We start from the raw sequence: 26279 nt of genomic DNA, 5'->3' as shown, positions 1-26279 counted from the left end.
GGCCCAGCGGGCTGCGAACGGGGACGTCATGGCGACCGAGCAACAAGTTTAAAAAAAGCAGCAACACACGGCGGAGCGCACAGGGAAGTGAGCACAGGGCCGGTTGTGGGTTTGTTAAGTGACTCCTCTTACCTTAAGCAAACGAGGCAGCGGCGGCTCTCGGACGCATAATAATCCTCCGAACGGACGACCTCCGGAGCTGGGCCGACACGACCTTTCTTGAAAAGTACCGGAGAGTGTGTTGTACAGGGAAGTGGGTGAGCGGCGGCGGCGTGGTTCTCCTCCTCCTCCCCGTCGAGAAACACGAGAAGCGCTCGCACTTTGTTACAGTTGTTACTGTTTCCCAGGACAACTCCGGCGGGGGGCGGAGTCAGCACGAGGCTATTCTAAGCTCTGCGGCACTTTAATTTTACACGACAGGAAGTACGTTCCGTACAGTCGCGAGATAGGCAGCCACACAAAGCTTCCGCGAAGGGGTTTTATTCCGTGGTTCATTCACTCGTGTTTTCATTTTACGAGCGCATTTATTGTATTGTACTTTTGTGAGTGGGGACACGGGTGTCGCGGTCACATTTCTGGAGCAGGATGCGGCGAGCGATGTTCTTTCCGGGCTTCTGTTTTTCACAATAAAGGTTGGACATCCTCACAATAATAATAATCACTGATGCCAATCCATTTTGTAAAATGGGCCCTTTGTTGAATTAAATGAACAAATTGTGATGAGTTACATGCATCATTCAACTTCTGACTTCTTTATTTATTTATTTTCAATCATTCTGACGCTTTCCTTTGTTCCAGCAGTGTAAAATGCTTTAAAAACCCTGCTGCAATCCAACATCAACATGACCCTCTAAACACCTCGCAAACTGGACCTCGACCCCGCTGCAGGCAGCTCAACTGCTGCCATGCTTCAACTCAGTGTACTGTGATTGTGAAGGTAAAAGTGGAGTACACAACATAAATCGTATCTCAATAGAGGAAGGTAGCTGTGGAAATAGTGTTATTGCACACCATTTAGTCGTTACTTAACTAACTATAAAAAAAACTGAATATGCGAACTGTGCTCACCTTGATGTGCTGCTCTGTTCACACTCTCTTACTGTTTCCTCCAGCGCTGCACATTTCCCCGCCACTGTAAATTGATAATTGCTTTATTCTATGTTCCAAATAATAATAATTTAAAAAAGCCACTGTGCATTACACCTCGCGGAAAAGGCGTTAGAGTCACTAAACATGGATTAAAACGAATTAACTCTAGCTGAAGGACACTAACTTCCCCTTTTCAGTACACCGCGTCCCAAGGAATATCATCTAGGCCTAAATGCCACGGTGAATTGAGGCTATACAGCATAATAAAGGTCACTGATGACATCAGACACATTACACGACTCCGTAGGAGCAGTAGAAAAGTATCATGTAGTGGTCAATATTGTGGGCCAAGTAGTCAGAGGTGGAAACCATATCCCACCGTAATTAAAGTGTGAATCACATATACTTTGGCTGGTCCAGTGGTGCGAACATTAGGTGGGCGTTTATGTATTGCTCAATAGGGAGGTTTCATTGCTGTCTCATCATGACTGCAGACTGTATCACCTTTTAACATCAGGATGAAAAAACTCTTGTGGTTTGAGCTGCCCTCTGCTGGTTCACGGGACGCCTGCACTAACGTGTTCAAGCAGGAACTCATGTACTGCACAAGGGTCCAGGGATGTGGTTTTGTCTTACTTATTTATGAAACGGATCCAAGCACAGTAGTGTTTACCTCTCATCATTGAGTATCTGTACTTGACTGAAATGGTTTACCTGTTATTCAGAAACTATAGCACTGTTACGCATTCAAATGCCTCTACTCCTCAGCAGCCCACTGGTGAGAAATGTTTTCTACTAGACTTTGAGTGTTTGTGACACACACACACACACACACACACACACACACACACACACCCACCCACCCACCCACCCACCCACACACACACACACACACACACACACACACACACTTTAGAAGGACTCAGTGAGAATAACCTTAATTTTCTTCAGGTTTCTATATGCAGAAGAGCAATGCTGAAAAGGAGAATTCATTCTGCCAGCTTTAAATGACCAAATTAAGTTTTGTGCCAGTCATTATTTCTCTTCTCTTTTTTTTTTTTTAATAATTGAAATGAAATTTCATAAGAGCTTGCAAAGAAACATCACATATTCAAAGTGGAGGACACATTAGATAATGATGTGTTTAAAGTCACCCCTCTCCATGTTAGGGTCAGTCTATGTTTTTGAGTGACATCCATTGAACAGAGCCCTTTAGTTTGTGGCTATGAAAAAGAACATTCAGTGGCTTTTAGTCAAGCGTTGCTAGCATGTGAGCCCACACATCCGGATGAAATCACTGTTAATAATTTAAGAGTGGTCCCTGGGGCAGGAAAGGATTTTTTGTATGACGCAGGCAGGAAGTCTGAGATAACTCATACTCGCAGATTCTAAGTAATGTATTTTGATAATTTTATAAGCCCGCTAGGAGTCCAGACTGATGGTGTGAGAGGAAGGCTGACCTGATCAGGCCTCATTCAGACATCTGTCGACGATCCACTCTCAGCATAGTTCATCTGCTGGAATGGATCGTGACTGTGACAAAACCATTACGGATGAATCACACCGTTGTCTGCTGGCTTTTCCAAATAAATGCCTGTTGCCATGAAGAGAAAAACCACAATAAACACCCCGTCTCCCGCCATGGAGTGTCTTCAGCTGCAGCAGGCGGAACACAGAGTCCTACGCGTAAGCCTGATGGATAGCGGGGGGAATAAAATACAATTTCTGCACGTTTGTGGAACAGTTGGTATTTACTCCATTTTTGTGTTTGTACGAGAAGGAAATCGCTGATGATTTTGAAAGGGACGCAGGCCGTTATGTTCCATGTTCAAATTGGAACAGCCAATTGAGCCATGAAGATATGACAAACCGAAAGCTCAACCTCTCGCAAAACAAACTGGTATCTGGCACGCATCAAGCACACACACACACACACAGTTATCAACACACCAGGTGTACACTTTCCATCACAGCTGAACCGCAGAACGGTTGGTACGACGGCAAGCATCCAGCCCTCCTGCCCATCACAGGCATCTGAGCTCCGAGCATTGTCTCTCTCCAAGCACCTGTAACCCGCCGACGCGTAGACAAACGGCAGGCGGTGTTGAGAAGACTGCCCGTCCACCACCATGCTGAGCTGCCCTCACACACATTATTGCAGTGTGGAGCGGGGGGGGGTGTCGAAGCAGGGCAGTGTACGGGCGAGACAGGGGAAACAACCAGGCCCAAAGAAGTACATAGATGCCTTTGTGCAGTGATAAAGAGAGGTGTTGTAAGTTGGAGGACTTGGATGGAAGCGATAGGGCTGGGAGAAAAACAACCCCGGCAAGAGTAAACACTTGGACGAGAGAGAGAGAGAGGGATGGAGCGAGAGGCATATCATTTGGCTGAAGTGCCTTCAGAGAGCTGAATATGCTGTCTCATAATTCACCCCCAAAGCTTCTTACAGCTTCGTACTGTCCACATTTCTCTTCACTCAGTCTGGGCCCCGATGATTTTGTTGTTTTTCTTCAGTTAACGGTGCATCGAGGAACTTTGACGGCCCCAAACAAAGGCAAGAGCGGACTGGATAACACTGTCTGAATGTCAGTTCTCCAATTATTTCACATCAATAGAATAAATTTAGTCCCATTTTTCCCAAATTCAACATTCTGACTCGTCTGCGATCACTTATAACACCGCTGTTTGAGTCGGAATTATCGGTCGATTCAGGTGATTTCAAACCACTGTCCACATACCACACACACACACACACACACACACACACACACACACACCAGAGCTACAGAACTGCAGCTGCGAAAATAATTCACCTCAAGGTCCATTTGGTATCTGTTCTGGTTCTTTTGATCCCGTCACATGAGCTTCATCAGCAGATGGAGTTTGCCCATGTGTATTTTTTCAAAGAACTGCATGGACTTGTCATCCATGCTGATTTAAATATTACATATTGACGACGGTTAACTGAACAGTCTCGCCTTGTGATCATTTTACAGGCTGCTCGTCGGACCTCTTGAGTGGAACTGTTGAACGAAACCTCGAACCGCACCAGGAAAAATTCAAGCGAGAAACGGTGCACCACAATGGGTGGTGATCAGACTCTCATCTGCACGTTCGACATCTTGGAGCACTTACTTTTTCTATTTAATACGCGTAACAGCATCTGCAAACAGCAGCAGATGTCCCCTTCTTTCAAATGTGAAGTCGGAGTATCGCTGTGAAATGAATTGATCTTGGACATGGACACTGCCTCTACCCTGCTGCTACCAGTTAGGGCGAAACAAAGACGCTTTGTTCTGTGTTTTTGTCTTCGTACCAACTTGATCTTGATTTAGATCTGCAATTTTTTTTTTGTTTTGTATTTTTGGGGAGGGGGGGACTTCAGGGAAAAACACAAATTTACATATTAGCCCCAAACATTCATTCGGATGCGTGCTTCTGGCCCCCTGGCAATTTAAAGTCCAATGCTCCAATGCTGTGTGCTTCTTTTATTTTTTTTGTTTGTTTGCTCCCCAGTGCTGAGGAAAATATCTGGCCATTTACACATCTTTAAAAAATGTGCGACTCTGCCAGCTCGTCGCTAACGTTGTCATTCCGCCGTTTAAAGCGTGGCAGGCAGCGGCACAGTGGGTAAACAGAGCTGCTTTAGCTGAACTCAGCTGCCTGCAGCGAATGGGGGGGAAAAAAAAACACGGTTGATGAGAGGAGTGCTTCTGAACCAAAATAGTTGAGTTGTAAAATGTAGAACAAAAACAAACCAAAAAAAAACAGCTAAAAGACCCCAAAACTCTCTGTTGAGCTGAGGGAAAACTGCGATGTGATAATTCACCTTTGTGTTCACGACAACAAATGACTCCTCTCACATTTCTGCAGGTTCAACTGTAACCATCTACTTGGGATATTAAAAAAGAATCTCTGTCTGAATATTTGATCTTGTCAGTGAGCGCAGCACAAGATGATCCGTCTGTTTTTACTTTAAAGTTCCGGTTCATCGTTATTTTGGCAAAGTTCAGCATAAAAAGTTCTGAAACTGTAGAGATGAAAAAAAACGCCCTCCGAGAGCTTCCTCTGGGCTGACGCTGTCTGTTTTCCAGGAAACACAGTTCACTCAGCTGCCACGCACCATTTGTTTTAGCAGAGATGTTGGGGGTTTTTTCAGGCCGACCTTTCAGGTGGAACAACTCTCACCATATTTCATACCCGTTCTGTAACCGGCAACTTTTAACTTGTCTCTGGGTGTTTTGATTTCTCCAGCCATTCCTCCCTTCTTTTCTTTTTTTTTGGTCTCTGAAAAATATCTCAAAACGTCAAAATGGAATTCAGATTTATCCTGATACCATTTGGTGAAATTGCACTTGTAACAATATGCCAGTCATGCTGGTTGGATTGATGTGCATTCAATATTGCCAATGTGTGTGCTCTTTTTTTCAAGGACAGATCGTCGATGTTCTTTGTTTTTAACTGTGAACAAATGAAAAGAAAAGCAAACACTAAATCGATCCAACTAACAAGTCAGTATACAGCTTGTTCTTCTCCTTCTCCTCAGGACGGCTAACTTTATTTGTTCCCTCTCATTACATCTATGGTTATAAACCATTAACGGGCTGACCTATGGAATATCACTGCTATCAAAATGCATGCGTCAGTGTGAGGAATGCAGCTGTGAGCTTTCATTGAATGACCACAGTGTTTGCTAAAATCTGTGTTGTATTAATCGACCATAGAATAAAAACATTCCCAGGAAGAGACAAAAAGAGAAAGCAAGAGACATTTCACAGATTTTCCAATCTTTTTGAGATAAATCAATCATGTTTATGTATATATATAAAACAGCATTCATGAATATTATTAGTCCCTCTCTTGTCCACAAGATGTCAGTGTCTGTGGTGCTGCAGGTCATTAAGTCCAGTTGATCACATCAGATAGGATTTGTCTAAACACACCAGTATACAAATCACTGTCAAACACACACACACACACACACACACTCTCTCTCTCATTTGCTCTGTTTCTGTGTGTGTGTGTGTGTGTGTGTGTGTGTGTGTAAATGTGTGCGCGCTCACACATTTCCGGAGCATTTAGTGAAACCATGATGGGAATTTGCCCCTACAGCAGGTCGTTTTCCCCACAATGTCTGATTTTGAGGTCATAGTTCAACCCCCGATGCGTCTCGTGTACGTGACTTCAATATCGCGTATTCAATCCTGAGCGCACGCCAGAGAGCCGGTCAGGTAACTTAAGCCAAAGTGCCGTGTCCAATCCAATGAGAGGGATTTGGGGTAGTCGGACCATGCTGCCTCCCACCCACCTCCACGTCCCACCTCCACTCACTAAAGCCCAGCAGATTACCTCCAGCAGATCTCTGCTCTTTAATTAGGTGCAAACAGGCGGAGTGAAGGCACAGTGTCTCCACACACATAATTCAAAGAAGCACGGTTTGGGAAATAAACAGGGAGGGTCTGATGAATTGTCGCTGACTCATCCCTCTGAATATTCCCCTGTAAGGTCTGGTGGTTTTAAATATAATGTATATAACACTATTTAACCAGCAAGGGAAAGAAGAATTGTACATTTCATATATTACCATCCCTGCATTGCAGAGGACTCAGACAGACATTAATCGCCTAATCCAAACTGTACCATTACTTGGAATAGATACTCTGCAACCATTAATATTTTACACTATTAATCACGTCAGAGACTTTTTCACCACTTGTGTGTATGATTTTTAAATTAAAGATTTGCTCTACAGCCCTAAAAAAGGTGTTTGTGAAAAAACCTCCACCCAAAAATGCAACACTTACACCATTAAGGCCCAGTTGGCAGAGGAAAATTGCACAAACCCACATGCAGTAATTGTACCAGCAGGGCTTTGTTTAGCGTCTCTCTCCTCTGTCTAGTTTCCTTAATGTTATATTTCCTCCCACGCACAAATGATGAGGCATGAAAAAAAAGGAAAGAGAAATGAAACTTGAGTTGGTGATTCATATACCTAGAGGGGCCAATAAATAATATTTCAGAAAAATCTACCTGAAAGCAAACAACATTGACATATATCAAGCGTTTGTGTTTAAAAATAAAGGACGCAAGAGTGAATTATTTCCTTAGCCCAAGTCAACAAAAGCTCATATTATATTCAAGAAGACATTTATTTCACAGACTCTGTGGAATAAGCTTGAAATCCCCGATCCTCACCTATAGCAGCTACTACGGGGGGATGTCAAGTGTCAGAGACAAACAGACACAAACATTCACATGACCCTGAACTCATCATGGAGTTCACTGGAGGAAAATAATAAAGCTAAGTAGCAGACAGTGGTTTCAAATTAAACCAGAAACCAAAGGGACGCAGGGGCCCGGTTTATCACTCTTTCCCAGAATCCTCCCTGTGGAAGCTATTCATTTCCTGGATGCTTACATGAGACCACTCCGTGATGCAGTTTGCTCGCCATCGCAGGGATTGCGCCAGCCGGCATCATCGGCCGTAATCCCAGTGTGTTCGCCAGGGGACGAGGCTCTGCCGACGAAGGGCAGAGATGCTGGGGGAGGTAGCAGCCACAACTCTAACTTTCCCTCGCAGGGAAACATACACCGACAAGATCACGAAGAGAAGTGATTTTACTCGGTATCATTTATCTTGACAGCATGCAGGGCGCCGCCTGTTGGGCCTTAACACTGGATTATTTGGCTGGAGAGGCCCCAGCATGTCACAATGGCGTAATGAAGGAACTGCAGCGTGTGATTGGTGGAGAGAGCGTGCCTGGGTGGATGGGTAAAGGGAGTCGTGGGCGGGGCTACGAGGAGGGGTTAAATTGAGACTGGTGAAGACATAGAGTGTATGAGCTAAATTTAGCCAATGGCTCTGCTGGGGTGGAGCTAATCCTCTTTGCACTCGAATTATCTGGCCTTGGGATTAGAGAGCTTTGCCTCTACGCAAGACATCTACTCTCTATAATGATGTCCCATAGCAGGCTATACCATGTCCTGGGGGGGGGGGGGCGCAGTATCCATTTACTGCGAGTAATATTTTACTGTATGAGTGGACTGAAATGATCCCACAATGCAACAAATTAAGTAGTGAACAAGGAGTCGGAGTGCCAATATTCTTTTTTTTATAATATATGACTGCAATGTGTTAATTCATGTAAAATGAGGGCGCATCTGTAAACGTGTATGAACGTGGGAGTCAGTTGGATCTAATGACATGTTCTGCTGCACGCTGACTCACATTGCAATTAAAAGTATCTTTCACTATCATTAGTCAATCAACAGTGATATTTTGTCTGATCAAAATGACAAATAATCCCTAGTTCCAGCTTCTCTCTTGTGATGTTCACCACTCTTTGTCGGATTGTAAATTAAATATATTTGGGTTTATTTTTATATACACACACACACACACACACACACACACACACACACATACATATCAATCCCGAGCAATCTCCAGCGACAGCTACATCAGATAGTAGGAACACCAGAAAATTGAAAAATACCAGGGCAGTGGGAAGAGTTAGAAAAGATGTGGGGAGTTAAGGCAAGTTCCTAGGAACAGCTAAGATACTGCGCAGAACCCTCAAACTCGAGCTTGAGGAAGACACACCAACCCCTGGTGGGAGAGGGCGAGAGGGGCCGGTGTTTTTTGGGAAAAGCCTGACGTCAATACACCATATCATTCGACCTTAACTGCCGTTCCCTCTGTGGCATCAGGGCTTCCTTCCCTCCATTTCTGAACGTATTTTCTGTTCGTAAACCACGGGAATGACATGTGGTGCAGGAGAGTTATGATTATCCATCTCCGACAGGTACCACTTAGACACATCTGTAATCACCTCAGCCCTCATCTGCACACCCAAAGAAAAGAAAAAAATCACCAGGCCTTACTTCCTGCTATGAGGGAAAAGGGGGAATATTTGAGCCGTTCTTGCTGACGCCTGTGCAGAGAGACTCGGGATGGATGAGCAGCTACCAGTGTCTCAAACCAGTCACTTTGACTGCACATACAGATGCACTTCTCTGCTTATGGGACAGAGGTGTTCATTCTGGCTGATGTGACTATAGACAACCATTTTCCGAATATGCCATGACAGTCCACTATTGGGATGATTGCACGGGCTGATGCAGTGTTTAATTTGAATATAAATCATGCACAATCTCTTCCAATGATTGCAAACCACTAAAGGCCCAGATTCAAGTCTCCATGACAACAAGCATCTGCCCTGCTGATGGGTCCTTGAAATACAAAGAAATCTCCTAACTGTTTCTAGAAGCCGACGTTGACCTTTGACCTCTTTGTGAAGTTACCCTTTTTAGACATCCAGAGTATCCCCAAAAAAAGAATCCTGCAGAGCATCTCCACAGTTTACACTCAGTGTCAGTGGAGCCTGTTGCTATTTAAACCTTTAGGACTGTACCATTGAGTCCTGGATGCGGGGGGGGGGGGGGGGGGGGGGGGGGGTAGTTGCGGGGAGTTTCCTGCGGCAATGAGCCGTGGTGAGGGAGGTGGGGTGTGGTTTGGGGAGGGGGTGGGGTCGTGAAGTTGGATCCTAATCCGTCAGGCTTGGCTGCAGGACGGCCTGAGGATAAACTGACATGTAGGATTTGGACATGTGAAAATGTTACTTGGACTATAACATTTTTATTCATTTATGCTTGTTTGTTTTGTTTTTGTTTTTTTCAGAAGACATTTTCATATTAGGGGAATGCCAACTCCGGTAAGACACTTTTTTGTTTGCTGCAATGTGCTATTGAGTCTGTTATTTTGTCATACCACTTTGTGCAGAAGTGAGAGATCATTTACACTGAAAATAATGATACCTGGAATGCTACAATTGATGTTGTCCACGATTTGCAACAACATCCACACGTAGCAACAATTTTTCAGCCATTATCATGAATAAAGAAAGAAAAAATCCATATACCGTCAAAGAGACATTCAAGTCCATTAGTAAATTCTCATTAGGTCAACCTTAAGTCACCCTGTTACTCTTTAAAATTATTATATAATTTAGTATATTTTTTTGCGACACAGCTATTGATCAAAGCTGATGTGTACAAAGATTTTCCATTACATGGAGGATAAATCTACGGTCACTCTCAGCAGGATTTTTTATGGAAAGGTATTACCATAAGAGTATCATGTGATACATCTCATATGGCCTAGAATGGCAACTCCTGCTCTGCAAATGACTGGACACTACGGTGCACAGAAACTATTTAAACTAATAATTGCATTGGACAGGTTAGCAGACAGATTGTCCCCGGAAATCACACAGGATAGTTCTTTGACCTGTCGAGGTCACAGAGGAGCTGAGATTAAACTCAACTCACTGCTTTTGATGCTCGAGTTATTTCACCAAATACAGTGGTTGCAATGTAGTCGATGCAACCTGATGCTTTTACCCACAGCATGCTTTTACAACAACCTATACCATCCGATGTTGTAATCTCTGTGGCCCGGGTGGGAGTCAAGCCCCCTCACTATGTCGCTTAGTAGAACCCTGGTGGTGCAAACTAGCATGTGAGCCATTCTTGTACCTGGACAAGCAATATGTCTTGTGGAAATCTAGTTATACAGATATGCAGATGACATAATAGGCCAAAAAAAGGCACGCCTTCATTTCCCCCAAAAAAACCTGTTGAGGTGTTGAAGCAGCTGTCGGGTTCCAGGTTTAACACAGATAAAAATGGAATCAAAAGCAGATTGGGTGAGAGAAACAAATAGTGTAATATTGCAGGTGCCACCTCAGGGGCAGATGAAGACATCTGAAAAGGACAAACAGCCAAAAAGAAAAAGCAAGATGATAAAAATGCGTACATAACAATTGATTTAAGAATCCAGGCAAGGGGGATAATTCATAAAATATCCTGAAACAAGTTTGGGGGTGTTACAGTTGATTGATAATTGTGTCCATTTCTACATTTCTTTCCCGAAAGCAACAACACCTTATTTGCAAAAGGAAGAGGTCCGTCGCTGAGTGTGGAAATATACAAAACAAAAACTAATGAAAAAAACACAAAGCACAGCTGAGGAGGGTTGTGTTGAACAACTGGACTGGGTTGCTTGAACAAAGTTTGACAACTGAGACACAGAGCAGCTTCACCGGTGTATGGACTGTGCTCGCGTGCGTGCGTGCGTGTGTGTGTGCATGCGTGTGTGTGTGCATGTGTGTGTGTGTGTGTGTGTGTGTGTGTGTGTTAGTGTTGTCTAGGTATTACTATTGCACAACCTTATCAAAGGAACTTGTCTTCCTTGTGGGGACAAAAACCAACTTCCCTTAACATAAATCCTTATATGTTATGGTGAAGATGGATTTTAAGGATAGGGTTAGGTTAGGGTTGGATTAAGTTAGGTTTAAGTTAAAGTCTGGGAAAGCTCAGGCAAGTCTTAGTTATGGGTAAGGTTTGTCGTAGGGGGGTAGGGTTAGGGGGGTCATGGAATAAATGTGTGTGTGTGTGTGTGTGTGTGTGTGTGTGTGTGTTCTTCCAAAATCCATTATCGCAGCAGCGTGAGTTGCGTGGTTCTGTTGCTCCTTGCAGAGTGTGCCACCAGAAACCGATGGAGCGAAGACGACAGATTTAGGCCCAGTCGAACTAATAAATGATGCGAACAGGAAAAGGTCACCCGCGTGATTGAAACAGCTTTCTGTAAATTACATGGCGACCTCTCTGCTTCTTGTTAAACCCCAGACACACATTGATTTTCACGATTCAAAGGGGCTCTTTGACTTTTCAACACCGGGACACTCTCGGAGGAAGGCAGATCATGACCTATTCAAACTCTGCACAGGCATAAATGCTGATTTGACGTCTGAGTCAGTGTGTGTGTGTGTGTGTGTTAGGTGTAGGGGGGTTGTCAAGTTGACACATTCATAAATAGTTACACAGATCAATAAGTTAGAAGAGAGGGGAGACAGGGGAATAGAGTGAGTACAGGCAGTCTAACTGTTATGTAAGTGCCAGCTGTGTGAGTAAAGGAGCTGCAGCAGGATGATGAAAGCTACACCGCCTCCCTCAACCAGGCCGAGCATCCATCCTCTCACTTTCTTTCCTGAATCGTTCATGTATTATTCACACTACTGAAGGAAACAACAAATGGAAAGGGGTGTGGGGGGGGGGGGGGGGGAATCACATCACATCAAGGCACAGCAATTCCTCTCATTACCCCCGGCAACAAAACAGATTCATGCATTATCACAATGATGATGGGATTTTCAAAACTACATATCCACGAGCAGCAAGTACATTTCAGTGCTTCAATCCAGACTCAATAATCCACTGTCGTAGCGACAGCCACCTCTATGAGTTCCGTGATGAAACAATAATGTGAGGCAAACGGGGCGGAAATGGAAAAAAAAAAAAGAAGACAAATCTGCAGTCTGTATAATCTGGATTAAAATGACAGTGTTCGTCATCCTGGCTCCCAACCAGAACAGACCAGCCCAAACCAAACAAACCAGTGTTGGATAATAAGATTGCAACTGTGCCTGTATCTCTCTGTCATCAGTAGCTTCGCAATAAGATTTCTGGAAACTGCAAAAAAAAAAATCACTGTGACTTTTGGAAAAATATCTGTTCTTTTGGAAACATCATTATGTCATTTGAGTCCATGTCAGATACAAAATAAATGACATGCTCAATGTGTCATGAAGCAATTTTCATGTATGTTTTGATTAAGATACAGATGTTGAATGCAACACGTGTGTTGATGAGATAAAGAGAAGCGGTCCTGACTTTGTCACTTTTGAAAAGGATAACACAGTGTTCTCTTACAAATTGAAGCCTGCATTGATTTGCAAAAACACCCCCTTTCGCTTTGGAGGTAGAACTGTCAGTGCCCTCGAACAGGGCACAGAGGACGGGAGTTGCTCTGCCTCCAGATGTGAATGTGAAACAGAAGCAAACGAGCGCGAGTGAAAATTAAAAAAGAACGAAACACAAAAAGCACCACACAGTTGAACTGCGCGTTGAGATGAGTCAAGGTTTGTGTTATCTTAAAAAACTGCGTGCTGTATTTGGCATTCAGCCACGCAACCCGGTCGACACAAAGCGTTTCTGCACTGAGGCAGCATTTGTTATCTCCAAATTACAGAGGATCCGGCTTCAGGCTGACAGTTGCTCGCATTTGTAAGAATCTGTGCTTTACTTCACTGCAAAGTTCTGCTAAATCAACTCAGTGACGTCTGTGACAACCAGAAAGATATGCAGCTTGTGTGTGCGTGTGTTCCCGTTGGTGTTTCTGGCCCTTGGTCACTGTAAAAAAAAAAAATCCAGACAGATCTGACTGTGTCGTCGCTGCAGCAGCGCTGCGTGATGGATCAAAATGGCGTCAGACCGTTTGAGCGGGGGGGGGGGGGGGGGGGGACACGATGAGATTATCTGGTCGTGTTGAAGGACAAGCAGCCGACAGGGCTAGAATGGGAGTCCTGAACTGCTCCCTCCCTCCTTATACCACTTCACCTCTGAGTGGGATCATTTGCTGGGCCTGAAAGTGCTTTACAAAGAGTAATAAATGACATTAAATTGGATGAATTGATAGAAAAGGGAATTAAAGCCAAACCACAAGGAGCCGGGGAAAAACAATCAATGTCAATTATGGGAATGAAATAAAAACAATTAAGACAATAATAAGGACGTGACATTGTTTTTCTGGTTGTATTGACATGTTTACCCAGTTTGCCTGGGACTGAATATCAATACTCACATCTCTACTCTACGAGTACGTTCGTCTTTGCCGTTTTGCTGACAGACAGTTTGTGATGTGTGGCGTTAATTGTGTTTTAGGTTCAACATGCAGCACTGGGCACGTCAAGGAAGATAATTCAACTCAACTGCTGAGGCCTTAAACCTGAGACCTACAACGAAAAAACCTGCAGTTCCATTTGGACACCTGAAGCAACTTACAGCTCCCGGGGAGGATTATGTCCTTATAGCCGACGACCTGAGCTTCTCCAGCGTGCCACGGCTACAGTCGATCAGTGCTGCTCCCCTGACGCGCGGCAGGAACCATGGACGACCCCTACCACAACAACGTGAACCAGCAGGTGACGGAGGGCGGAGAGTACACCTACACCCAGGACGGAGGGGGCTACCCTTACCAGTCGGACTACCCTCCGCAGGACGAGGACGCTGCGAGCGATGACACCGAGGGGGCAGACGAGGACAACCAGATGTACGAGGGGGAGTACCAGGGCGTCCCCCACCCCGACGAGATCAAGGAGGCGCGACGGGCGGCTCGGGTGGAAGCCAGGAGGAAGGCGCGCCTGGCTGCCCAGCAGGAAGAGGACGAGGACAACCTGCCAGAGCAATACGAGGCGATCATGGAGGACTGCGGCCACGGGCGCTTCCAGTGGACGCTGTTCTTCGTGCTGGGCCTGGCACTAATGGCCGACGGGGTGGATGGCTTCGTGGTCGGCTTTGTTCTGCCCAGTGCTGAGAAGGATATGTGCATATCCAACGCTGACAAAGGATTGCTGGGTAAGTGACAGCAAAGAGGGCGGAGGGAGGGGGGAAACCTGAGGTCACGGATTGTGAGGAGGGGTCCCACTGCTGAGTGTGCGTAGAGAAAACCTTCAGTTTACTGAGAGAACAGCGGCCGTTTGAAAAGAGTTACGTGTCTGTTAAGTTGTGTCAGAGAAGGGCAGTTGAGTCAGATGGGAAGGTCATGAGTTTGGGTCATAAACTAAAGTACTGGAGAAAAATCAAATTGGACCTGATGGTGCTGGAGAGAAAAGTCAGAGTTCATTGCGACCCATATCCCACGGTTGCCGAGACATTTCGTTCCGGATCAAAGGCCGACTGCCCGATGGAGCAACTGGCTGAATTATGGTTGTGACAGACATACAGCCTTTTGGAAACATGCAGGACGAGCTAATCGTGATCATGTGTCAAAGACTCCTAATCTTTACCCCACTCGCTCATCTGTGAAATAATCTGCTGTTGTTCTTGGCCGGAGCGAGATCCTGCACATGTTTGGCTGTTGGTGGCAAATGGTTGCAGCTCCAAGCAGAAAAGATCTCCCGGCCACTGGGACAATTTAGGGGGAAAAGGGCCTTGGGTCTTTCTTGGCTGAGGCAAAAATAATAAACACAAGCTACACAGTGTCCGAGCAGAGTTCGGGTCCACCGTCAGCCACCAGATTAGCTCCAGCGAGCATTGGTGCGACATGTCTCTGGAAGGTGACTTGAGGAGTGATACGCCGCATGATGAGTGTTTGATTATGTCAGATTGTGTGTATATAACACAAGAGTAAACATGCCCAAAAAAATACTGGAATTTGTTTGAAGCATCCGACACACAACTTACTGGCAAAGGCTCCTCGAAAAACATCTGTTCCTCACCTCCGGTGCAGACATCCGAGCTGCAAATTACAGCCTCTCACCTTATTTCCCCGGACCACGTGTGTAGCCAGGCGACGTGGCAGATTGCGGATCGCTCATTTCATCTTAACAACAGGCCCCGGGGATGAGGCCTTGCAAGAGATTGATGAGGAACCCGGCGGCGACTGTGTTCAGCGTGTGCTCCCGGGCTAATATGGGGCATGTTGCAGCAGTCAGCGAGCCTGGCGGCCTGCAGTGCCCGCTGCCGAGCTGTCAGACACGCTGCAGGCCCTCCGACGGGCGGAGGAAGGCCCCGGCGAAAAAATGAGAAACACACAGCGTCTGTTTGTGCAGAGCGGGAGGGGGAGCACAGATCGCTGGCTGAGAAGGTGAAGTAGATACTGCAGCACGACGCTGTTCGATTCGTGCCCATGCTCTGCTCAACCGGACACATGGGAGCAGAACTGAGTTTTTATCCTTACTCTAGTCTTGGGTAGCCGACGGACTTCCAAACATTTTGTTAAAAAGAGGAGGCCGTTTGATGGACTGACCTTTAAAAGTGTTTTCATTGTTATTTATTGTATTATCTGTAGAATGAAAACACGAGACAGCTCATAGTGGGAAACACAATGCTGGACACAGGGCAGGGAACAATTTCATGTCTTGTCAGGTTTTAAATCCCAGGCTTCATCTAGTTGCAGAGGTTTGACCACCAACTAGCTCAGGGCAATTGCTCCAAGTGTTCTTGCTATATGTACTGTGGCAAAGAGGGCGCGTGCATTTCAGTGCTACGCGTTCATTTCTATAGTTGTATTAGTGTCTGCGACTCTCAGACATCACGTCAGTCAAGATATCAGTCAGGGAGGGTTTTTTTCCCCTTTAAATAGAACATAACTTTTTGTATGTTTCAGGGGATCTTTGTTGTTGTATTTTATGGCTGCATTGTTCATGCAAGTGATCTAGTTTTTTCTTTCTGTGTACTCCAATCAGACTATTTGTCATACTGTATGTGACATTACCTCTGTAAATCCAGCTTGTGTTCCTTGCGGCACACTAGCAAGTTTCAATTTACTGAATCAAATTTGGACCAATACAACTCAAAGATTGCGTGGTGTCATGGACATGGCAAACTTAACTTAAGGAATATAATATTTAATATAATATACCTGATTTTGCTAAGATAACTGAAATCATTGAAATAAACTGGCATAAAGTTTTGTAATTCAAGCTCTAATATGTTATATGAATGTCATTTAAAAGATTCTCGGTTTGCAACATTATTAAACATTTTCTTTTTACCATTAAGTTTACGCCCATGTTCTTCAAAAGTCACATATTAGCAGTCTAACGCTGAGCAAACAGTTATGTCAGGCAGTTCGATAAGCTGCACAACGGTCGAACCTCGCTGTAAACTCAAACAGTAGTGACACCTTAAGACCTATTTTGTGCAGTGAAATCTGTTTTAAGTCAGTGTCGCACATCATTTCCACATACTGAACATACATCATATGTGTACACCATAAAAGTTTGAACTCAGGAAGCAACGGTGCAGGACAGGAACTCTCACAACTTCCATTACCTGTCCTGTTTAAGTCAGCCTGGGATAGGTAAGAGCAGAAGTGACATAACTGTGAACCTTATGGCTTAACACTGTTATCATTTGGGGAAAATGCTGCCTGGCGTCCATTGTTCAGTAATCCTAAAACTCACATGAACGTGATATTATTATTATTATTATTATTATGACACTGTGATTTAAATAAAGAAATGTAGCTCTAGTGAATATCTCTAATAGTCTGAATGAAGGTGAATTTTAAATGAAAATATCATGTATACTTAATGAAAAGGACCTGTTTTAATTGTGGTTAGCATTTCTCTCAACAGTACATATTTTATGTTTGGACAATTCATGCTCTGCAAACCATTCGCGATGGTTTCAGGTAGATTCCTCGTCCCTTCATCTAGACCCGGCGAATGTACTGATTTTGTTTTCAAGGACACTGCAGCGGGCGCACTGACGCTTGCTGCTGCAGGGGCCAATTCGGGGGGCCTCCACCTCATACTTGTGTCTCTCAGCCGGCTTCCTAATCACAAGGCCGTCCTGTCAACCTGTCCATGTACATATCTAAGGCGCACACATTGCCTTGAGCAACAACTTGGCCGAGATATTAGCTGCGATGTTGGCCTCGACTCTTTTGTCTCCCGGGGGCCCCGGAGCAGTCACTTGATGAACGAGCCCGGGATGTGCAGCTTGGCGTGTGGAGCTCCAGCGCATTTGGAACGACTGGTAATCCCCAGAGGAAGGTGCACACTATGGCTCCACGTGCCGTTAAGCTGCTTAATCCCACTGTAATTATGGCCGTGTGTAGTAAAAACACGGAGGGGGCAGGAGGTATGGGCCTACAGGTCTAAACTCAACGATGGAGACGGTGCGCGAGGTTGTAGGTTTCAGTCCTGGCACCAACAGCAGGGGAGGGAGTGGTACTCTCCCCAGAGACACACAGACGAAGTACATGACCTTTATCATCTCTTTGGTGCAGTATTGGACAGCACAGTGGGTCACGGTAATGGTCTATGGCCTTTCAACAAGAAGAAGACGGCAGAGTAGGGGTAAAATGAAGAAGAAAACAGTTTATATATAAATATAATCTTCTGAATATAATTATTCAGAAATGTCAATCAGAGAACACAATGTTGATGGAATGCGTCACTCTGAATTTGTAACAGGAAGTGTGACGAGTTCTCTGTGATTCCGCGGTCATAGAAAGGTAAAGGGAGCCCCCTGGTGGACATCAGGAGTCATGTCCTTGTTTAAATGGGTTTTTTTTTAAATAGTAGATCTCATTTCAGTGATGTTGTGTATGATTTGTTTCAATGAGATCAAGTGTGTATTATGTGAGTAAAGCGCTGAACTGGATTATGAGAAGTGTGTGTGTGTGTGTGTGTGTGTGTGTGTGTGTGTGTGTTCGCAGGTCTACTGGTGTACGTGGCCATGATGGTGGGGGCCCTGGTATGGGGGGGACTGTGTGATAAGATGGGCAGGAGGAAGTGTCTGATCTACGTGCTGACCATCGACCTGGTCTTCTCCTTCCTGTCCTGCTTCGCTCACAGCTACGGCTTCTTCCTCTTCTTCAGGTTCTGCTCAGGCTTCGGGTAAAACACTTTCACGTTTGCATTCTTGTTCACGTTGTCATTTCCGGTCTTTGGTTGAAAGGTATACTTACCTCATTTTTTTTTTCTCATTGAAATAACACATTTATGTTTTACAGTCTATTTCTTCCTTAAGGCTGACTCTTGTATTATACTGTTGTCTTTACTACATGGCTTTTAGTCCAAAAGCAAACAAAAAAAATTATATATATATTTGCCCTACATGAAGGGTAACAGAATACGGCTGAGAACTACAATAGAGACTGGTCCTATTGTTAAGTGCTTCATCCCAAGCTGGTTCTGTTTTAGTGGAGTACATTGGGTTATTTATCTGAACTTATTCCCGTCCGAACAAGCACATTATTCATGTTTCACTTACCCTCACTGGGATTAAGCATTACAGCAGTCTTCCTCTACTCATATCCAGTCCAAAATGATGCGGATCCGTCGGCTCCATGCAGAAAATGCAGAAAGGTTTTGGTCTGCACGGCCAGCTCAGTTTTGTGTCCAACAAATGCATGACATCTATATTTTACGCTGCCATCTACACAACATGCCGGCATGTGCCACACACTGTTAAACTATTAATACCAGCCAAAGGAAACATTAACTTTTACGCTGCTCACGAGCCAAAATTCACTTGGACAGAGCTTTTCCTTTGTTGTACTAATTAAAACAAGAGAACGATGATCTTTGCTTGCGTTCTTATTCGCGTTTTATTGCAGGATGTCGTGCTGTCGGCAGCACCTTGGGGTGAAACCTTTGCTGTGCACAGATTGCTCTGGCAGCTTTCAAAGACACATTGTTTTATTTGATAATGATTGCAGCCAGAGTGTACCCAGACCTGCAATATTGATGTGTGAACTATTTGCCAGGCCAAATTAAAATAAAATCCACAATTAAATGTTCAGCTGTTGCTGAGTCACAGTGACAACGGGCCCCACATTTAAATGGCAGTTTTCTTTTCATTGTTCCGATTAAACCTTTTTTGAATCTCTTAAATATAGATGTCAAATGAATTACTGTAAAAGAAGATGCCAGAGACCTGAGTAAAGGAAGAAGCACTGAAACAAAGGGTGAAGCGTTGTGTCGAAATAAAAACAAAAAGTGACACTGCTCTTGTCTAGTCTCTGACCAGAAGCTGTGCTTAGACCTCCAGCCAATAAACCTTGAATCTCATATGAATCATGTATGAATTATTTTCCTAATTTCAAACATGTTCTCAATTTAATTTCCTGGCTTGGTCAATTGGTCAGAATCACAAAATGCCGTTAATCACAAGTAATTTAATTTAATTGCCTCCTTGGATTGTTACATTTGAAAATAAACCTGACAAAGCAGAGAACATCCGTAACATAAAAGGTGATATTTAGTCAAAAACCTATATGCTTGGCTATTTATTTGCTTTAGAGTTGATTTACCTTATAGTGAGGACAAAAGGACAAGATCAATTCCCACATATCAACATTTAAGGCAACCAAGGGGAAGGCGCTCAAATGCCAGAGATCACAACAAATGTTATTCATAAGATGGATCATTTATGTAAAAAGAAAAGTATATATATATATATATATATATATATATATATATATATATATATATATATATATATATATATATATATATATTAACTGTACATTATAAGACTCAGACATCTTGTGATTCCTCCTCCAGAATTGGCGGCTCCATCCCGATAGTGTACACCTACTTCACCGAGTTCCTGCAGATGGATAAACGTGGAGAACATCTGAGCTGGCTGTGCATGTTCTGGATGCTGGGAGGCCTGTACGCCTCCTTCACTGCCTGGGGGATCATCCCTCACTATGGTAACACGTGCACGCACACACACACACGCGCGCACACACACACACGCACTCGCGCAGACTAACAAACAGGTACACACACACAAACATACATGTTCAGTATATCGAGGCAAATGAAGGCACACAGATGTTCAAATATACATAAGCTTGGAAGACGGAGATAATAAAATGTTTATTTGACATTTAATTAAAATTCAAATAACTGCTGGAGCTCCCCGAAATGTCAGACTTCTTTCTTCAGCCCGCGTGAACAACAGGATGCAGCTAAATTAATTTCGTAGCCCCACCATGTGCTTGGTAATTCCCCCTCATCCTAAGAAGTTATCTCCGCAATTACTTGCCATATATATGAATAATTCATGGTAAAACAATTGGACGTCTCGGCAGCATCGTGGCTAGAAAAGCAGTTCTGGGGGAATCCAAAACAGACCCAATTTTAATCAATGCAATCATTTGACCGCAGATGACTTATGCAAAAATAGATAAACCGCTGCTTCAAATTAGGATTGTGCATAAAATGTTATTCACTTGTTTTTTTTATCGGTTGTTTTTTTCCAGGCTGGGGCTTTTCCATCGGTTCAGAGTTCCAGATGCACAGCTGGAGACTGTTTATCCTGGTGTGCCTCTTCCCTGCGCTGGCCGCTCTCGTCGGAGTCATCTTCATGCCGGAGAGTCCACGTTTCCTCCTGGAGGTTAGAGGCTGGACCCCCCACCGCCCCCTAGACTGAAAGCAAGCAGTTATAATTGCCACATCCTAATATTCATTATGCCAGTGTACAGGATTAAACATCAAGCTGTGATTGGCTTAAAAAAAAACGCTGAGTCATCAGCCACCACTGCAACATCCCACTGCTGTGCAAAGGTAGCGACGGGCTGCTAAGACATCACCAGAACACCACCCACCCCTGTTTCTCATGCAGGACATTGTCAGAGCTGTGACCACATGTGGTGTTGTATTTGTGTGTTACCGGCGCCAACATGTTCATACCACACACAACCCCAAGTTATCACACATTGCCCCTTCTGATAAGCAGCAGACATGATGGGAACATTGTTTACGGAGTATGTGGGAAAGTTTAGGTCGCAAAAATGAAACTGAATGAATTTTAAATGATTACAATTGTTGTTCTTGTATTAAGTGCACTACTAAACTTGAAAAACTCTGAGAGGATATTCATCATGGATAGTAAAGTGTGTGTATGAGTTTCCTTTTTGTCTGTGTTTTCAGAGTTCCCGACATGACGAGGCCTGGATGATCCTGAGACGAGTTCACGACACCAACTGGAAGGCCAAGGGGGAGCCGGAGAGAGTTTTCACCGTAAGACTTTATACCATAATAAAGGCTAATGTCTGCAACAATCAGCATTGTCCCTTATAGGGCCCCTTATGGTATAATAGAAAATATACAACATGTTTTCATTGACCATGTTTGAATTCTTCAGAGGAATTAATATGTCCATGAGCAAATGAGAACTTTAGACACTGATTTATTTTTCCACTCTGTGAATAAAAATAAATCATAGTACTGAGGAGGTTTTAATTATTATGTTCCCACCCTGTCTCTTTGTGAAGGTGACCAACATTAAGACCCCGCAGACGCAGGACGACGAGTTCATAGAGATCCAGAGTGACACTGGCACCGCCTTCCAGCGCTGGACCGTCAGACACATGACCATGCTGCAACAGGTCACTACAAACGAATCAATCCTGCACTACAGTACAGATTGAATAAAATAAAAAAGGAACTCTGCAGTGATTATTTCACACGAAATATCTGCCACTAAACTATCCATTTCTACCCCCTTGTCTTCATGCGGAAGTGACACGTGTCTGTTTGTCCGTCTTTCAGGTGATGGCTAACATCATGTCACTATCAGCTCCAGAGCTGAGACTGCAGGGCCTCCTACTGGTTATTGTCTGGTTCTGCTTGGCCTTCAGGTAAAAGACATGCTAACATCTACCCCACGCTGACATCTGGGCCTCGAAACCTTGTAGAATGCACTTGTAGATTTGCATTTGATTCATGCATTTTCAGAATTATTATCAAGGGAGATAGATTATGCTCATATTCGGGCTCATGATTTAAATTTGAGCCATTGCTGGAAAATGTCCACTTGCTCTAATGTTGAGGAATCACATTGGTTCCCTCACACAGTCCATTCCTGCCGCTCCTCTCGTCAGCCTCCGTCTGAAACACTGGGTTTCAGCTCCTGTCTCTTTAAGGCCCCGCCTTCCCAATGAAGCTCAGTCTGCTCTGATTGGCCAGCTGGCCCACTCTGTTGTGATTGGTGTAGTGTTTTTGCTGTCCCTTTACCGCAGACCTTGGGCTATTTAACTCGGCAGATCTTTTACATACACGAAAACCTAAATAACACTAGAGGAAAGGGAAAGACTGAAAAAGCATAATGTGTTTCCTTTAAACAGCGGAGATCTACAAACTCTGATATGAAGATAGTACCTCACTCAAGATTCTCACTGTTGAAATCAAAGGGTCAATTTACCCAGTTAATAATAAAAAAAACCACATCATTTTTCACTGTTGCTATGGGCAGGTCACGTTCCTGTTTTGAGGTTTTCCCTAACATAAGTCTTGTGAAATGTCTTTTGTCTGTATTAGCTACCACGGGCTGGGAGTATGGTTCCCTGATATGATCAAGTACATGCAGTATGAAGAATACGAGTCCAAGGTTCGAGTGTTTCACCGGGAACGGGTCGAACACTTCCACTTCAACTTCTCTCTCGTCAACCAAATTCACCGCGAGGGAGAGTACATCCATGACAAGTAGCTGCCCCTCTATCACGTCTCAATTGTTAAAGACACAATTCCCGATGTGTCTCTGCTGCTGCTTTACGTCCTTTCTTTCTTTCTTTTCATCCAGGTTTGCAAACATTGAGATCCGGTCTGTGAAGTTTGAGGATTCTCTGTTTGAGAACTGCTACTTTGAGGATGTCAAGTCAACTAACACCTTCTTTGACAATTGTACCTTCAAAAACACGATCTTCTACAACACAGGTAGGCTCCCTCACAGAATTAGTGATGAATAACTGTAAAATGTTTAAGGTGCTTTCATATCACTGGAACATTTAAGCACAGAGCTAAAAAAAAACAAAAAATCAATCAATTATCACCACAGTATAATATATAGATGGAAACTTCAACACTGTATTAAAACAGTCAACTACATATTACCCACAACTTGGTGTGTGTTTATCCTCCAGCACTAAAAGGAGAAAACTCCTGTCTGATGTGAAATATGAACCAATATTCCGTGAGCATGGCCTCCTTCTACATCTTCCTCCTCTCTCCAGACCTCTGGCACGAAAAGTTCAAAGAGTGCCGGATGGAGAACACCACCTTCCTCCACCCGAAGAAGGGCTGCCATCTGAACTTCCAGGAGGAGAACGACATCGTCATCTACATGGTCAGCTTCCTGGGCAGTTTGGCCGTGTTGCCTGGCAACATCATCTCAGCGTTATTCATGGACAAGATTGGAAGGATCAGAATTATAGGTGCGGTCCGCAGAAAGTGCCAATACAGTATAGATACAGTAACCTAGGTCAGACGGAGTTTGTTTGTGGTCTTTGCTTTATTTTGTTTCAGTACTCATCTATCTATCTATCCATCTATCTAGGCGGTTCTATGCTGGTTTCGTCTGCCTGTACTTTCCTGCTGCTGTTAAGTTTCAGTCAAGGAGCTGTAATATGTTGGCAGTGTCTCTTCTACGGCACCAGCGTGGCAGCCTGGAACGGGCTGGAGGTCATTTCCGTGGAACTCTATCCATCCTCTAAAAGGTACAGTCCACCACCCCCAATGGTCCAAATCCACCCCTGCACAAATACAGGGGTTTGTGATATATTTCTGCACAAATACTGGAGATACAGTTCAATTGGACTTCCAGCTAAGAATTTAAAAAAGAAACCCCTGGCAATATTTTGCATTTAGTACATCTTTTGGTCTTGCCAAGTGAAAAATTGACTTGCCCAATCAAAACATATTCAATTGGCCGTTGCCAACTGTCGCTACACCCGTCATACTTGACAATTTACGCAATAACATATTCTATAGCTTTTATTTCTAAATAAAAATGGATCCTATGTAGCCCACAGACTGTATGAAAAATGAAGGGTGGCCATGATGTTTTTGGGTTCAACAGCACCGTGGTATGCTAACTGTGTTTTTGTGCTCCGAACAAAGCTCGGAGAAGGGGCAAAAAAATGGGTATTGTTAACGCGGGGAGGGCCAATGGTTGCATGAGGGGGAATCACATGCACTAAGACCTGCCATTCCTAATTATAGTTGCTTACATAGAGTAGGACAAGACGATGGCTGTCTGGAGCAGAGGATTAGCAAACATTACATTGTTCCTCTTGGCTCTGGCCTAGCATCTAATCTATCCTTATCTTCCTCCCACTTTGCAGGGGGACAGCATTCGGCATCCTGAATGGAATCTGTAAGTTTGCCACCATCATTGCCAGCTTCATCTTCGCAGCCTTCATCGGCATCACCAAGATAATCCCCATCTTCCTGGCCTTCGCCGCCCTGGTCTGCGGAGGCCTCGTGGCTCTCAAGCTGCCCGAAACGCGGGAGAAGATCCTGTCTTGAAAAGCCAAACTCCCGCAGCCTCCAGGCCCCAAACACAGTATCGCTATGGGGAAAGCTTCTTTGGTTTTGTGGAAAAGTGGCATCTTCGACTGAAGCGGAAAGACAAAAAGACCGAGGCCATGTTGTGCTTCCTGTGTTTATTACAGTCTGTCATGGTTATACTGTATTGATTAAATATGTTGAAAACCTATTCGGTTGCCTACATGGACCAGTGTTGCTTTCTGTTCCTTCAGTGAGCTCCATACAAAACCAGTGTTTGTCATTTCCTTTTAATATTCCCATCTATGTGCACGCACACACACACACACACACACACACACACACACACACACACACACACACACACACACACACACACGCACCCACAACCACGGTATAGCAACATTTGTTTTTTGTTTGAGGTTTGTGTAAAAGAAAGATTTATTTGAGATGAAGTTGTATCTGTACTTGAAAGGTAATGTAGTCCATGTTACCATGTTGTGCTTTGATTTCATTCCCAGCTGGAAGAAAAAAAAAGGACAGACAGGTAGTATAAGCCTCACTGCCATGGCTCAACAGCACTATCACTGTGGGTTGTTGCTCAGAGTTGAAAACACTTCTTTCATACACTCCGTCTTTATTTATTCTGCACTGTCCTAGTCTTTAATAAACGTTATTGCTTGGTTTGTTCTCTGTAGACATGAACTTGGATTGACCATTTTATTACATGTTCATATTTTTTTTTTTTTTATCTCCTCGACTTACGTTAACTTCGCCCTCTTGACCCCGACTGGATGTATTTCTCCCCGTTCGTCGTCTTGTCCTCACGTCTGACACGTCGCGTGTGTCCTTGTACTGTGTTCTGTAGGTTGTAGGAGTCTTATCCGTCACATCTTGCCATGACAACGTGTAAGGAATTGTTCTGTTTGTTTGTTTTTGTCGATTTATTTTTTTGTCTTTTTTTTTTTTCCTTCTTAAAAAAAAAAGAGAATGATACAAAACTGTGAGATTTAATGTTTTGATATGATGCTCTCATTTTAATGTTCTGACGAAGAACCGCTTTACAGAACCTGCTGCATTTCTGACGACGTGTCAAGATTTCTATGGAGCATTTTTTCTTTTTTGGGGGCATGGTTGAGTCGTGTGTGTGTGCGCGCGCGCGTGGGGCTGTTATCCACGCATCTGTGAATTTAATGAAACACAATAGTCTAATTAACAATACTGTATTTGTTGGTGTACATATTGTAGGCCTGTGTATATTAGTTGTAAAATAGTAGCTCCGTCATGACTTGAATAAAGCTGAGGGCTTGTGATCCA

At 44.0% G+C, this 26279-nt stretch overlaps 2 protein-coding genes across 6 annotated transcripts in view; one reads left to right on the top strand and one right to left on the bottom strand.

Moving 5' to 3' along the window:
* Window positions 1–272, bottom strand: part of LOC118302802 (A-kinase anchor protein 13) — a 98848-nt gene extending 98576 nt beyond the window's left edge. For all 5 annotated transcript variants that reach the window (XM_035629245.2, XM_035629247.2, XM_035629249.2 and 2 more), the window contains exon 1: window positions 133–272. The gene's annotated coding sequence lies outside the window, so the exon portion shown is untranslated. The remainder of the gene's footprint in view (window positions 1–132) is intronic.
* Window positions 273–509: 237 nt separating this feature from the next.
* sv2ba (synaptic vesicle glycoprotein 2Ba) lies at window positions 510–26279 on the top strand. The gene is made up of 15 exons (XM_035629251.2): window positions 510–632; window positions 802–937; window positions 9770–9803; window positions 13873–14565; window positions 18380–18560; window positions 20232–20383; window positions 20939–21072; window positions 21609–21698; window positions 21953–22066; window positions 22230–22318; window positions 22998–23162; window positions 23260–23393; window positions 23690–23890; window positions 24013–24172; window positions 24800–26279. The coding sequence occupies exons 4-15, from the start codon at window positions 14097–14099 to the stop codon at window positions 24981–24983; spliced, it is 2073 nt and encodes a 690-aa protein (XP_035485144.1). The 5' UTR covers window positions 510–632; window positions 802–937; window positions 9770–9803; window positions 13873–14096; the 3' UTR covers window positions 24984–26279.

This window comes from Scophthalmus maximus, chromosome 4, assembly GCF_022379125.1.
Source record: "Scophthalmus maximus strain ysfricsl-2021 chromosome 4, ASM2237912v1, whole genome shotgun sequence".
Classification (NCBI taxonomy): domain Eukaryota; kingdom Metazoa; phylum Chordata; class Actinopteri; order Pleuronectiformes; family Scophthalmidae; genus Scophthalmus; species Scophthalmus maximus.
Note: the sequence above shows the minus strand (reverse complement) of the source record. Positions and strands in the feature narration are given on the sequence as shown.